The following is a 15,776-nucleotide window of genomic DNA, read 5'->3' on the forward strand; positions in this document are numbered from 1 at the left end:
TTAGACTTTGATGTAAAAAATATATATATATTTTCCTGATAAAAGTGAACTAAAAAGTATTTGAATATAGCTTTGCACTATTGTCAACTGACTAAATTGTGAGTAAAGTCAAATTACACTTTAGTTAAAAGACTGTGAAAAACCCCAATTTAAAATGTATTTCTACTTCTTCAACAAAAAAAAAATCGGTAATGGGTATCAGTCAGGAAAAAAAAACATGATTGGTGCATCGCTAATGTTGTCCACAGTAAACTCCAAGAAGCAAGTATGAAAACAGTCAGACATACCTTCCAGCCTGCAGAGCTGTTGCTGTCTCCCTTGTCCTTGAAGTAAGGCACACTTTTCACCATCCAGTCATAAATCTGAGACAGCGTTAGTCTGTTCTCTGGAGAACTTTCAATAGCTTTGGTTATGAGGTCTGCATATGACATATTCCCCCATGCGTTCCGCCGAGAGGAGCTGCTCTTCCTCTGTGCAGCGGCTGCAGCAGCTGCTGCGGCTGCCGAAGGTGAGGAGCCCACCGGGGTGGAGAGCAGAGGCACCTGCTGCTGCTGCTGATGCGGGAGTTGCGGGTTTGGGTGCTGCTGCTGATGCTGGTGATGATGTTGCTGTTGGGCTTGCTGGTGGACGCAGTTTTCCTGACACTGAAACTCGCTGCACAGGATGACCGGCTTCTGCTCCGTGAAGTCTTCATTCTCCTCCAGCAGGCTCAGATTGTTAATGAACTCCGCATTGCCAACGCCGGGCTCCTGCTTCACGGACGGCACCGGCGACGAGGTGTTGGAGTCTCCCGGGTTGATGAACTCCGGCCGGGGCAGGGGCCAAGTGCACGACCGGGGCCGCGGAAGGGGCTCGAAATCCGGGTCGATTTCCACCAGGTGTGGCTGCTGGGCCGCTTCCGCCATGGTGTCGAGAGATGACCGAGTGTTCTTACAATGTCATATAAGTGTGACACCTTTTAAATAAGTAAAAACTTACGTCTTTGAAATGTTAAGAAACTCAAGAAAAGTCTCAGTGCTCCGCCTCCGCAAAATCCTCACTGGAAGTTACATCCCAAGCCGGTGGAAACGTGAAGCAGTTTAAAAAAGTCTGCGACCGAGTGGTCTTTCAAGGGGGCTAAAGTTGAGTTGGTGGGACGGTTCTGCTGGATCGCTGGTTTGTTTATGTTGTCCAGTCGTGGTGATGTTCCGTCTGATGTCCCGCACAGCCTGTTGACTCTGTGTTGTAGAGCATGTGAGGAGGACTTACTGGAAGTCTCATTTGTCAACTGATACCACCCACATTTGACTGACAGCCCTGAGCCACCAATGAATGCTATTTTAAAAGCTCCTCTGGTTTTATTCTGAGAAGGACCAAACATACATTTAGTTCTCAGATAGTCTTCCAAAGTACTTTTAAATGTCAGTTGAATCGACTTTCTCTAAAGTAATCTGGCTTCTATAACAGTTTTTGTTGTAAATTTCTCCCCCTAGAATTACATTATATTATATTATATTATATTATATTATATTATATTATATTATATTATATTATATTATATTATATTATATTATATTATATTATATTATATTATATTATATTATATTATATTATTAAAAACTGCAGTAACACTTGCCTATTTCAGTAACACACAAAGAAAGACATTTGATTACACCCTTTTTTTCTTTTTTCTGTTAAATACTATAAGAATAAAGTTTTCAAAAGTTACTTTCTGTCTCACAAATGAGCTTCATTGGAACACATATTCTAATTTATTGAACATGATTGAATATATATATATATACACTATACTGTATATAGTGTATATTTAGACTGTGTGAGTTCAAGGTAGAGCAGATGAAATCAAGTATTGTAAATTAAAAAAAACATTTAGTTTTCAAATAAAATTAGGCTAGTTATATTTTCCATGGTGCAATTTTTTTAGGTAAAAAAAAAACAACAACAAAAAACCAAGAATCAAATCAATGTTTCTGATTAGTTGGTTGATGAATGTGGTGGCAGCATCAAGCTGAATGACGAAATGTTTTCATTAGGGTCACCTGAAGCACGATGTAGCTGAATTTGAAGGAAGAAAATCTGCAAAACACTTTATCCAATAGCAGAGGTTACCTTCCAACAGATCATACAGTCATCATAGAATAGTATAACATGACAATGTCCAGACCTAAACCCACTTAAACATATGTGGCAAGATTTGATAATTGCTATTCAAAAATGCTCTTTATTCAGTCTGGAATTTTTTTTTTTACCTACGTTAAAAAACAATGGAAGCTTTTAAATGGTAGATAAAAAAAATTCTCAGGCAACATGTTAGCTGAGCCCCCATAATGATCAAGAGCAAGAAATGTTAAAAGGGTATGTTCTAAATGGATCAAAAGTGCAGTGCAGTTGTGATGCACATAATGATTCATCAAAAAAGCCCCTTTTGCAACATCTGGACAACATAACGTCTTTTTGATCTCTCTCTATTTCTCTCTCTCTTTGTCAGTTTCTCTCTTTCTCTCTCTCTCTGTTTGCCTCTCCCCCTCTCCCATTATCTCTCTCTTTTTTCTTTCTCTCTCAATCTCTCTCTTTCAGAATAGAATAGAATTAAATTGTACCATATTGCACAAAGAAATTAGGACGACCCATTTACCAAATACTTTCATATTTCACTGGATCTCAGAAAATGGTGGATTCAAACATGCAAACGCAATGAGAAATCTTAAACGAGAAGCAGCAGCATAAAAAAAGAAACTGATTTATTATGCAACTATGTTTTTTGCTAGGTTTGCATTCTATTCCTCCCCTTATGAATCACAGCATCAGCACAGCAACTTATTCTTAAAAATGTATATATATATTCCTAAATAAGGATACATTCAAGTAATTTCGTCTACCCTTATTTTGCACTAAAATGCTTGATAGATAGATAGATAGATAGATAGATAGATAGATAGATAGATAGATAGATAGATAGATAGATAGATAGATAGATAGATAGATAGATAGATAGATAGATAGATAGATAGATAGATAGATAGATAGATAGATAGATAGATAGATAGATAGATAGATAGATAGATAGATAGATAGATAGATAGATAGATAGATTTAGTAACTACAAATTTCAAGGCATCCGTGGAGTCTGCTGACATCTTGTGGATAATATTAGGTATTACAATCTCAACTGTGTTCGAATAACCTATTCTGTCACTAGAGGGTTTAGTAGATTTTATTTCGGTCATTCTGAGTTTGAGGCTTTACGAGAATATATAAACAGAAAACATATACTAACTTTCTATTCCGAACCTTTGTAGTCATGTCTACATTGATTCCAGGTTACTTACAGAGAGCGTCTCATTTCTGTCTTCTGTCATTGATATCAGTCTCTTGACGCGCTTACGTAGGGTGTGCGCCACATCTTCAGGGCTCAAGGGAGACGGAAGTTCAGCACGGAGCACCGACGTTAGCTCGTTTCTTCGGGCTGTGTGAGAGCTCTGTTAACCTTTCCTGGAAAGTGGGGTGAACAGTTTTACCTGAGTGGTTCTTGTGGGGACAAAAAGTAAAGTAACGCTTCGATTAACAAATAACACCGTCTTACCTGTCATACTCTAAATCCGAGTTAAGGGGACTACAGAACAGGTGAGTGTGAAATATAAAGGTATGTACTGGGTGAATTACTGAACAGAGTAATTCTCTTACTGGGTGCTTTTCTTTTTCTGCTCTAAAGTTCTTTTTCTGCTCTAGGGTTTGTGACTCTTTTTTATGAATTAAAAAAAAGATTTGACCCTCAGGTTTGTTTACATGTACACAGGCTTCATCATCATGGCTCCACATCCTGTAATGCAGGCAATCATTGACTTTTCAGCAGGAGCAGCAGGTGAGTTCATTATTTTCTTAAACCAGGCATGTCCAAAGTCCGGCCCGGGGGCCAATCACGGCCCGCGGTCAGATTTTATACGGCCCGCAGCTTCGGTTTTATAATGTATTATTTATGGCCCGCCTGCACTGTGAAACAGAATAAATAAATCATAAAACTTGAAACTGTAATTCCTCCTTTCACCAAATGGTGGCAGCACCACTTTAATACTATCAGTCTCTGCCTCCGTGCAGCGAACCGCTCTCCTCTCATTTCTGCCATGGCCACTGCAAAGAAAACAAGTTTACAGTGAAGGCCGCCGCTTTCAAGAGAGATGGGAATTATAATACTTCTTCACTGAAAATCAAGGCAATTGTGCTTGTCTAATTTGTGAGACGGTTGCCTTGTTTAAGGATTTCAACGTAAAGAGACACTACCAGACTAAACATGCTAACACATACAACAAGCTAACAGGAAGTGACCGTGCTGAAAAACTGAAGCAGCTCCAAGCTGCACTGGCATCACAACAGCGATTCTTCACGCGGGTCTGTGAGTCAAAAGAAAATACCACCAAAGAAAGCTATGATGTTAATGTTAATAGCTAAACATGGCAAACCTTCTACTGAAGGTACATTTATCAAAGACTGTGTTATGAAAATGGTGGAGAACATTTTGCCCTGAGAAGAAGCAAGAATTTGCGAATGTTTGCCTGGCAGTAACAGTGTGGCACTGAGAGCTGAGGACATGAAACTGAGTGTTTTGAACGGTAACGTCTGTCACTATCAGCAGTGAAGAGCCAAAAGAACATTTATGCACCTGGATTTATGGCACTTATTTTTATTAAACTCTTGAGTAAGATTTGGCTATGAACCTGTAGATATTGTAAATGACGAGCAAAATTCACTTGTTTTAAGATTTAATAATAACAGACAACTTTGCATTACTTATAACTCCTGTTTAAAATGTTCGTGAGGCAAAGATATTTTTAAACTCATGTAAATTTAAGGTATTTCATACAGTTTGTTCAATGTTATCTGACTCTCCAGATATGAAAGAAAGGCAGAATTTGTGTTTTTAGAGTTGTTCTCATTTGCCTGAGTGGCTTATATTTGTTTGGTTTTTTTTGTCATTTGAAAAATAAAGATAATTGTGACAATGAAAATTGTTTTATAACAGTGTGTGAAACTTTTGTAGTTAAAAAATGTCCGAACAAACTATTGGCCCCCGGGCATCTTCACTTGATCAAATCTGGCCCTCTTTGCAAAAAGTTTGGACACCCCTGTCTTAAACCTTCATTCTGTTAATTAAAGGTATATCAGTCGAATTAGACTACATATTCATGCTTTTTAAGGACCAGTTATGCAGAGATCTACAGTTGGGTGATAGAATGCTAATTTTGGCCACTACAAGTCTGCCTTTTATGATATAGCTGCAAGAAAAAGCACTTGTTGAAAGAAACCAATAAGAGCTCTGATTTGGAGTTTTATACAAGCCACTACAAAGAGGAAATCTAGGTCCCTAAACACAGTTAAAGGTCATTTTACAATATATGTACTCTGGATACAAATGTGTGCCACACACACTTTTCAGATATTTATTTGCTAAGACATGTTGTTTGTTGATCTGTAATATAGAAGTCCAATATAACACAGTTGAACTTGATTATTTCCTAGCCATATTTACATATACCTTAATGGTGAAGTAGAAAATGTTTGTTCTGCTTTGTAAAACTTAAACTGTCCTATTTTAGGTGGTACAGCCTGCGTGCTAAGCGGTCAGCCATTTGACACCATCAAGGTGAAGATGCAGACGTTTCCCAGCATGTACCGTGGCTTCATCCACTGCTTCATTTCAAGTTTCAAACAGGTGGGACTCCGTGGTCTCTACAAAGGCACCACACCAGCCCTCCTGGCCAACATCAGTGAGAATGCGGTGCTCTTCTTGAGTTATGGCCTGTGCCAGGACACTGTCCGTCTTTTGTTAAGGATGGATAAAGGAGCAGAGCTCAGGTTTGATACTGATGAGGATTTCTGTTTCTTTTATTGCAACTAAAAGTTTCACTGTGGACAAATATATTTGCTCATCTGTTTCCCAACCCTGTTCTTCAATGAACACTGATCTGCATGTTTTAGCATGCAACATACCACATTCAGATGATAGCAATTCAGTAAAACCCCTTTAGTCAACCATCAATTGAAATCATGTGTGCTGAAGCAGGGGAATGCCTAAAACATGCAGGGCAGCGTGCCTTGAGGACCAGGGTTGAAAAACACTGTTAGGCCACCACATTAATGTTTTGTAAAGTTTTAAAATCTGTACAATTTGCAGATCTCTTTGAAGAAGTGCTAGTAACAGGATCTCATGGCTTAATGAGCTCCTGCAATTTTTCCAACTTGTAGCAAGCAATATTGATATTTAAGAAACATTTATTTGTTAAGATATTAGGTGCACAATATTTCCGATAATTTTGACTAGAAGACTAGTTCTGCTGTGGGGTGTACTGTAGGACCTCTGGAGATTATTTTGGAAGAAAAGATTCTTCATGAAATCTAGAACATTCTTAACCCTGTACCATTTTTGAATAAACTTTGATAATATGAGTAAATATAGTAATGAGAGTAAATATAGTATGAGTTAATTTTTCTTTGGCATTAATAAAGTATTTTTGGACTAATTACTAAAAGAACACTTAACTAAAGTTGATTCTTGTTACCTAACACACATGTAACAATATAAGCATATTAAATCTTGATTATTCTGTGCAAATGTGTGTCTGAGGACTGCCACTAATCTTTATACATTGAAACATTTTCTGTTTGTGTTCAGTGATGTCCAAAAAGCTTCTGCAGGGTCTTTAGCTTCCATCTTCTCCTCCATGGCCATTTGCCCCACAGAGCTGGTGAAATGTCGCCTACAGGCCATGCATGAAATGGAGGAGACTGGAAAAGTTGCAAAAGGACAGCGAAGGTCCGTTTCATCAGAGATGTTGGAATAAACAAAGCATTTTCAGTTTTGGCTGATTTCACCTTTCCTTTCTGTATTTGTTTTGGGACATTAGCACCGTCTGGTCTGTGGTTAAGACTGTGCTGCGGACAAATGGTCCTTTGGGTTTCTACCAGGGACTCACCTCAACCATTGTCAGGGAAATACCAGGTTACTTCTGCTTCTTTGGTGCCTACGAAGTATGTCGGACTACATTTGCACACCATATGGGGACAGACAAAGACAGTATAGGTAGGTTCATTTAATTTTAGTTTTGATATCTGTGCTTAAAGCTACTCTGCAAACTGACATCTTTGTTTGCAGGCATTCTTCCACTTATGTTCAGCGGTGGATTTGGAGGGGCTTGTCTTTGGCTAGTGGTCTATCCAATCGATTGTGTGAAGTCTAGGATTCAAGTCTACTCTTTAGCTGGGAGGCAAGAGGGTTTCATGAAGACCTTCATGGGTATTATACGCACTGAAGGTAAGCTTTGACGATGCAATGTTTGCCTACTTTGACAGCAAATGCAGTTAGCAGTTGTAGAATACTGGGCATAGCTGATAGCTAGCACAGCAATCCCCAATAGAGACAACAACACACGTTTCTCTTGCTGGAGTTATGGAGATACTATATGACAAACGCATTCAATTGTTGCAGTCTAAAATATCAAGATCTAAAATTAAGCCCTAAATCACTGAGAACCACAAATATTTAACATTGTTAATCATTTTGCATTTATAGACAGCTTTGCTAATATAGCAGATGTTTGAAAATATATTGAAAAATGTCACAAATATTCATGTGCAGAATGTCATAAATGCATGTTATCCTAAACAGTAACATAAAACTGCATACGACAAAGCTAACTTACAAGTTAAATGAGTGATGAAACTCAAAAACTTGCTGGAGTTGTGAGGATACTATCTCACTGTAAGAGTATTGTACAGGTTTTGCATTTTATAGCCACTGTTTGACTGTTTCTGCCTTACAGGTTTCACTGCTCTGTACTCTGGTTTGACTCCTACCATGATACGCACCTTCCCTGCCAACGGAGCGCTCTTCCTAGCTTATGAGTTCAGCCGTAAATTTATGATGGACACAGTGGGGGCCTGATTGGGATGATACAAAATGTTTGGTCAAAATCATTTTAAATAAAGTTTTAATACAAATATTCATGTCATGGCTTCATATTTTTTACTTGGTATGAACATGTAAAAAAATTTCATCTAATCAATGGATAATTAGAACAAGTGCAATAATTGTTTAACTGTAGCGAAACTGAAGGATCAAAGTGACTGAACAGTTCAATTCTTCAGTTTTCATAAAATGTCAAAACTCTAAAAACGTAAATTCCTCTAATGGAATATTTGCATAGACCTTTTACTTGCGAACTACTGTATGTAAATAGAATAGAAGTACTTTATTCATCCCAGCAGGGAAATTAGTTCTAATGGAAAATAGGAATGCTCTTGTAGCAGGGAAAATATCTTGCATTGCGCATATCCTAAAATTGATGTTTTTTGTTTAAAAATACATCTTTATGTAGCCTTCTCAAGTTACATTTGGAAAAATCTTGGAAGAAGGCAGTCTTTTGGTTAACTAATCATCAAGTGTTAGCAGCTCATCAAAACCTGGAGTTCTGTCATTTAACTGGTCTTTAACACAATGTCAATAAGATAAACATCATTGGTGATCTTGCCATAATGTCATATCTATAGTATTCGAAGTCCATTCTACATTAAGAAGGATTTTTCTAAAGTTGAAAATCATTTATCATTCATTCCAGGAGTAGACATCACAAAGTTTGATGTGCAGTGCTCAAAGAAATTTCAAGACACTCAAACTCTGTCTCAGACTCCACAAGCCTCAGCCACGTCGAAGGTCATAACAGTAAAATGCTAAAAAAAATAAATAAATAAACTGAACTAGTGTGGCTTGTTTAGCAGCCACACTGGATAAAACCATGTCCATCTTCTTGACTGCTTTTAGATATGGATGACACCAAAGTGGAGATGTATGCCCGATAATGCACGTTACAAAGATTAGAGACAATAAAAGCGAATACAGGTTACTGGCAAAAAAAACTTAATGTTGATTTGGACTTGTTTTGCAACCATAGGTCATCGGCATCTTGAAGACTTTGAATTGACTATGTATTTTATTCTAAATTAAAATAATGTCAAGTCTTTATTGTTTAATGAAATATTACTGTTTGGGGAGTGAAAGGGTTATACATTTTAAGGCAAAATATAATAATTTGAGAACCTGGCTTATGTATTAAAGTGAATCAGTGAATTTATTCTAGTCTAACAGAAATATTTCTCGTTAGTCCAAGATAACTAAGTGACATGCTTAGAGTCAACAGGTTTTATTGAATTTCCCATTCAAGCCTTCTTACTTTCTCTGTGAACAATATGAATGTGGTTATCACACCCCTAATGTTGTGGAAAGGCTGTATTTCCTTTTTGCAGTCGATGAAAAAGACATTAGCGAGAAAGTAATAAACTTCTGTAAGTCATTTCTGTGGAAGGACTTAATTTTTTTCTCATTAAAGTGAAACTAGAGAATGGTCACGCTGTCTCACCACATAAAGCCTCATGTTTCAGGACGTGATTATTTATTCATCATCTGCAGTCAACAAGTGACCGACTCCTGCAAGGGCAAGAAGATAATAGGATACCAAGAGGACTGAATTTGAAGTTCTCAACTGCGGAAAACATGCAAAGGCTGGATGCACTGTGGCTCAGGTTACCACAGCAATAGACTTGTACAAGGCAGGATGAGAGAAATGGATAGACCACACCCCACAGACAGAGGAGGGAAGTAAACAAGTGTGCCGCTGCAGCTCCATGTGTCAGACTTCTCTCCAATGATCTCAACAACATCCAGCACAGTGGAGATGGTTACTCCACGCAAACTTCAGATCAGTGAAGAAAATGTTGAAGGTAAGTACTTTTTTAAGATCTTCCCATAGCCATTATGGATACATGTTGTAGGTTTGAAATGTTTGTTAGCTCCAAATGAGGGGGATAAAATGAATTATTGTTCTGAGGCAAATGTCTGCTTTTATCTTTTTATTGTATTACATTTTTTAAAGTAAGTATTTTTTTACATTGTAATATACAGTATGTTATTATTAAATTAATAAATATACATTTTGATGGATAGTGTTCTAGATCACCATTCATTGGCTGCTATATTTCTCACTAGCTCTACCCTCACTGACTGAATTGATTTATTTCTTTTCATCCATAATCCAAATTCACATTCTGTGTTGAAAATTTAGCTTGGATAAATATGAACATTTTTTCCAGTTATGATTGCGCAGAAATGTTAAATGAAGCTATTTAAGTACAATTGTATACAGCACCTCTTATTCTAAATTCATAAGAGATGGGACAGTAAGGAATTTTCCTCTTGCTTAAAATTCGGCCTTGATCATGTTGGCCAGCAAAGAGGTGGAGGTTTTAATCACTACCAGCCACTCTTTTGTCTCCCCACCACAAAGTACTATGTTCGAGAGAATAAAAATCACTTAACACTAAAAATTACTAAAATTAGTTAAACAAAAGCAATCAAAACCGTTTATAGCCTAGTTTGACTTAAACTGTCAGATTTTGTTTTCAGCCTAATAAAAAAGTATTTGCTGCTGTTTACAGATTTGATCAGGCTTTGCTTTTTTGTACCATCTAAATCTTTTAGACCTTTGAACAAATTTTAATATCATACAAAGATAACCCACTTAAATACAAAAATCTAATTTCAATCATGATTTTATTTATCATAAAATCATAAATGGTATCCAAACCAACCTGATCCTATATGAAAAACGTGTTTCCTTTCTTTCAACTGAAAAATTAACTACAAATAAACCTGGTCAATTTGGTCAATTAAACTAGTCAGACCCAGCCCTAATTAGCACATTACCTGTAAAAGCAAGAAAGCATTTGGCTAGAACCTGCATGACAACATGAAGTAGGCTTCAAGATATCAAAAAGCAACAGCTTAAGAAATTCAAAAGAGATGAGAAACAAATCCTCCTTGTTGGTGTTACTAGAAAAGATGACAGTAATTTACAATGATATATCAGTTGGTTTGCAAAACATGTCTTGATTGAGACAACCTTTAGGTCTTCATAGTTTCCCTGTGAGATTAATTACATCATTAGTTACAAATGAGATGTGTGAATTTACTGCAACCCTTACGTGACAGCGAGGATGTTCTGTGTTCTCCCACTGGATTGTATTACTTTCTAATCTGCCATCAACAATCTTACTACAAGAGATGTGTGTTTTCATGGCTTATTGAGCAGAATCTAACTTTAACGACGCAGACACTTCCCATTGTACTTTGAACTTCTCTCTCTCCACAGATAAAAATGCAGGGAGGTTGGAATGTTTTGGTTGGCTGCTGGTAATTATATCCCTCCTGTTTATAGCGCTAACCTTCCCAATCACGTTGTTTATGTGTGTCAAGGTAAGAAAATGTTCTTATTTGTTGCTGATCAGGCTGCATGCAACAGACCAAAACAGTGGAGGGTTTCATTGTGAACTGGAAGGAAAATAATACATACACATCTTCCATTTTACTTTTACAAAAAATAAAAACCTTAGTGTGGCATGCATTTGTTTTTAGTACCCTTTACTCGGATACCCCTAAATGAAATCTGGTGCAACCAGATAATCCTGTTTTCTCTGAGGATTTTTAGATCAATTCAGTGAACAAAATGTATAAGGAAGAGCAAACAGGGCAAACTGTTGTTGAGAAGTGTAGAGCAGGATTAGGTCATAGAACAACACCCAAAAACCTAAACTGACAAGTGAAACAATGAGAGCATTTACCAGAGAAGAAGCCAAGAGGGCCATCGCTAGAGGAGATGTGGGGATTAACAACTCAGGTTCATGAAAAAATCCAGCTTTTACATAACAGTGGAAAAATGAAAACAATTGCTGAAAGATGAAGACGAAGAATTTTAGCCTAAATAATAATAAAAAAACCATACATTATCCACAGAGAAAATGTTGTGGCAGCATTAATGAAAGATGGATGGAGCTAAATATAGTATAAAATGCATATTTTTTATTGTAATCTGACAAAACTGTGAAAAAAAGTCTAAGGAATGTGAATGCTTTTACATCCAAGAAGTTAAAACTCTTCCCAGAATAATTTTGCTCTCTACACTGTTTGCTGTCATTGGTGTCCAGATAGTAAAGGAGTATGAGCGAGCGGTCATTTTCAGACTTGGGCGAATCGCCGATCGGAAACCTAAAGGACCAGGTTTGTAGTTTTATATGACGGATTGTACACACCAGATCATTCTAGAAACTGATTTTCAGAAAAAAAGTTGAACTTGAAACTGATGCAGTTTGATGTTTCTCTCTTTCTAGGCCTATTTTTTGTTTTGCCCTGCACTGATAACTTTGTGAAAGTTGATCTAAGGACTGTGTCTTTTGATATCCCTCCACAAGAGGTCTGTTTTCTTTTTGTACATAAAATGTAAAACCACGATGTGTTTCCAATAAACCTTCCAGTGTACTGTTCATTTGTATCTGTATTCTTTCGCAGATCCTGACCAAAGACTCGGTCACTGTGTCCGTGGATGGAGTTGTCTACTTCCGCATTCACTGTCCCATCTCAGCTGTGGCCAACGTGTCCAATGCACACTCATCCACACGGCTGCTTGCTCAAACCACTCTGAGGAATGTACTTGGCACCAAAAACCTTTCAGAACTACTGTCTGACAGAGAAGGAATTTCAGTGAGCATGCAGGTTAGATAAAAGACAAGAGACAAATGGTCAATTGTACTGAAATGAAATACAATCCCATGGAAACATAGTGATTGTCTCAACAACGACAAACTATAATATATTAAGATTTGCTACGACTGACCAACAGAAAATAATAATTGTGAGGAGTAAGAAAAATGATATAGAGCAGGTTTTTCAAAATTTTGTACAAATCTAAATTCATTTTTCATGTTTGCTGTAATCTCAACATAGCTTGTGGCAAACTGCAAAGGGGAGTTTTTTCTTTACACCATTTATTTTTTAGTTGTAAAAACCGAATCATTTTCCTTCCGCTTCACAACTATTCACTGCTTTGAGTTTGTCTACCACTAAAGTCCCAGTAGAGGGACATATTTTGTAGTTGCATGTGAAATGTATTGAATGCTAAAATTTCCGAGTATTTATGTAGGCAATAGCAGCCTTAAAAATATCTTTACTCAAAATATTTTGAATAATTTAATCTGAGTTTCTGAAATGAAGCTGAAGGAGTGTTTGTTCTCATACAGGAGGCCCTGGATGAAGCCACCGACTCATGGGGGATCAAGGTGGAGCGTGTGGAGATCAAGGATGTGAAGCTGCCTCAGCAGCTGCAGAGAGCCATGGCTGCAGAGGCGGAGGCCAGTCGGGAGGCCAGGGCTAAAGTGAGAGCAGTAGTGGAAGATTTACTTTCCATATCACACTATACATCACTAAAAATAAAAAAAAATTGTAGGAAATGGTTGCAAGGCTGATTATTGTTTGTGTCTGTTTCAGATCATTGCTGCAGAAGGTGAGATGAATGCTTCCCGGGCTCTGAAAGAAGCAGCTCTAGTCATTGATGAAGCCCCGTCTGCTCTCCAGCTGCGATACCTGCAGACTCTCAATTCCATCGCCGCGGAGAAGAACTCCACCATCATCTTTCCTCTGCCCATAGACATGATGCAGAGTTTCATGCAGAAAAAGTGATGAACCATGTAGTCTGCACAATAATTTTCGTCCCAAAGTAAGTTCGCATGTTTCAAATAGGGAGGAAAAAGAGCTACTCGTTAATGCAAATACAAACCAAACACTGTTTTTGTGTACCTATTATGCTTATTGTGATTTAATAATTAAATACAAAGTGCAACATACACAGCCATAGCCTCTCATTATTAACCTCAGCTAAGTTACAGTTTCAGTAGAGGAGAGCGAATGAAGTAGGCAAGAAACAAAAACAATTCACAGCAAACTTATAAAGACATGCTTTCATGGAAACTTCTCTGGAGTATCTGATTACAATCATTTTAACAACAATTCACAGAAGTAACAACATCCACGTGATGCAGCGACCTCTCTCTGATATTGCATGAAAATTGTAAACAAAAGCTTTTACTCTTATTCATTCATTAAATGTGTACAAGACGGTGTCCACAGGACACAGAGGCAATCAGTGCAATCGGAGTACCTGATGTAGAAAAAGGCAACTTCCACTGTCGGAATACAGCAAATCCTCTTCCCAATAAACGTAATTATCTTATCTACCAATAAACGCAGCCACAGCCAAATACCTGCTTTAAACATGTTTACACACTTTACGATACATGAAATGTATAAATGAAATACTGTAATGCTTAAAGCTGCAGTAGGGAGCTATAATAATCAATTCGTTTTTTGCATAACAGATAGACAGATAATCTGGGAAACAATTGAGCTCCTCCGTTTTCTCACTGTTGTCCTGCAGCCGTCTGCAGTAATACACCGCTTCCAGTCAGAAACAACCAATCAGTGCCAGGACGAGGGTCTTAATTCTGTCAATCAGGCTCGTGTATGCACTGCTCAATGGGAAAGAACTTACTGTTACAGAAAAAACTTTCATCTGTTGTCATCAGTGGCCATGCTAACTAGCCTTAGCTTTCATGGCAGGCTCCAGTGTGATAAACTAGCTGAGAGCAAGGGGAGTGTGTGAGCTGCATGTACACAAGGGTGATTGACAGTGGTAAGACCCTGCTCCTGGTTCTGATTGGTTGTTTCTGACTGAGCGGAGTATTTCTGCAGATGGCAGTAGGACCGCAGGGAGAAGGCAGAGGAGCTCAATTTTTCACAGATTGCCTGTCTCATGTTTTAATAAACATGTAAAAAGCATATTGTTTCTAAAAGTTACTCACTGCAACTTTAAGTAGTGATTTTTTCTAAGACCTTTTTGAAACATTTCTACCTACTTCTAACATCTAAATGCCTGTGTAAGAGAAATGTTTACCGAGACAGACTTCTGACGGCTGGTTGCCATATGTAAACATGAGCGAATAAAATAAATGAAATTTAAATAAAATAAAAACCATGGCAGTTGCTTCCCTTTGATGACTTATGCATTTTCTCAAATCCTGAGCTTAATCAAAACAATGAAAAATGAGGTAAGATTGCATCAGACTTTCATTTCTTGCTTCTAAGTGACTCAGGAAATGTTGCAAAACAGGAACACTGCAGAAATGGTGGAGAGACTTTATAATTGGTTTAGCCGTTCAAACTGTACATATGGAAGTATGAAGAACACTGAACAGAGCGCAGAAAAGATAAAGCAAACTGTTACTGCTGCAAAAGGATTCATGCCCCTTAAGCTTTTCAACAATTTGTCACGTTGCAACCACAAACTTAAATGTTTTTTATTAGAACTTTATATAACAAACCAATGTAAAGTAGTGCATAATTGTAAAATGAAAGGAAATTGGTAGTTCGCAAATAAAAAAAAGACTTCTGAAGTTACTAATGGTATGTATATGTGATTTAATCTCATCTAAATACAGGCAATTGGGTATTAACGTTAAATTTTCTTGAGATCTCAAGAAGTTTTATCGTGGTTAAATAAAGGTTGAATAAAGACCTTTATTTCCACTGTGGAAACACAGTGGTAGCAGCATCAAGCTTATCGGAGTTGATGTGAAAATGAATGGCGCTAAATTAAAGACGAGCCTGCCGAAATATGAAAAGGTTCCAGCAGGGCAGTAACCCTAAACACATCGCCAGATTTACATTGGAATGGTTTAGATGAAGGGATAATTAGGCCCGAGCAGCAAAGCGCTGCGAAGGCCTATTGTATCTGTACTGTTTATTAGGCCCGAGCAGCAAAGCGCTGCGAAGGCCTATTGTATCTGTACTGTTTCTTATTATTCTAACGATTCTGCCCCCCTCTTTGTGCAGCTTTTTGGGGGCT

At 37.6% G+C, this 15,776-nt stretch overlaps 2 protein-coding genes across 2 annotated transcripts in view; one reads left to right on the forward strand and one right to left on the reverse strand.

The window, feature by feature from the left end:
• The window catches only part of foxo1 (forkhead box O1), a 35,268-nt gene extending 33,961 nt beyond the window's left edge, over window positions 1-1,307 (reverse strand). The window contains exon 1 of the mRNA XM_005796824.2: window positions 288-1,307. Within this exon, the coding sequence (XP_005796881.1) occupies window positions 288-905 (618 nt within the window). The 5' untranslated portion in view covers window positions 906-1,307. The remainder of the gene's footprint in view (window positions 1-287) is intronic.
• Window positions 1,308-3,283: 1,976 nt separating this feature from the next.
• Window positions 3,284-15,689, forward strand: LOC102236634. Its single transcript, XM_005796823.2, has 14 exons — window positions 3,284-3,624; window positions 3,797-3,862; window positions 5,592-5,850; window positions 6,668-6,808; window positions 6,900-7,075; window positions 7,148-7,306; window positions 7,815-7,933; window positions 9,651-9,768; window positions 11,196-11,299; window positions 12,028-12,100; window positions 12,211-12,293; window positions 12,389-12,592; window positions 13,117-13,251; window positions 13,364-15,689. The coding sequence occupies exons 2-14, from the start codon at window positions 3,808-3,810 to the stop codon at window positions 13,553-13,555; spliced, it is 1,818 nt and encodes a 605-aa protein (XP_005796880.2). The 5' UTR covers window positions 3,284-3,624; window positions 3,797-3,807; the 3' UTR covers window positions 13,556-15,689.
• The last annotated feature ends 87 nt before the right edge of the window (window positions 15,690-15,776 follow it).

Source organism: Xiphophorus maculatus, chromosome 18 (genome assembly GCF_002775205.1).
Source record: "Xiphophorus maculatus strain JP 163 A chromosome 18, X_maculatus-5.0-male, whole genome shotgun sequence".
Lineage (NCBI taxonomy): Eukaryota > Metazoa > Chordata > Actinopteri > Cyprinodontiformes > Poeciliidae > Xiphophorus > Xiphophorus maculatus.

Bases quoted from the DNA above. Each gene is read 5' to 3' on its own strand.
- LOC102236634 (XM_005796823.2), top strand. From the start codon at position 3,808: ATGGCTCCACATCCTGTAATGCAGGCAATCATTGACTTTTCAGCAGGA. The intron at 7,076-7,147 runs GTAGGTTCATTT...CTTTGTTTGCAG, and splicing joins GACAGACAAAGACAGTATAG to GCATTCTTCCACTTATGTTC. The intron at 7,307-7,814 runs GTAAGCTTTGAC...TCTGCCTTACAG, and splicing joins GGGTATTATACGCACTGAAG to GTTTCACTGCTCTGTACTCT.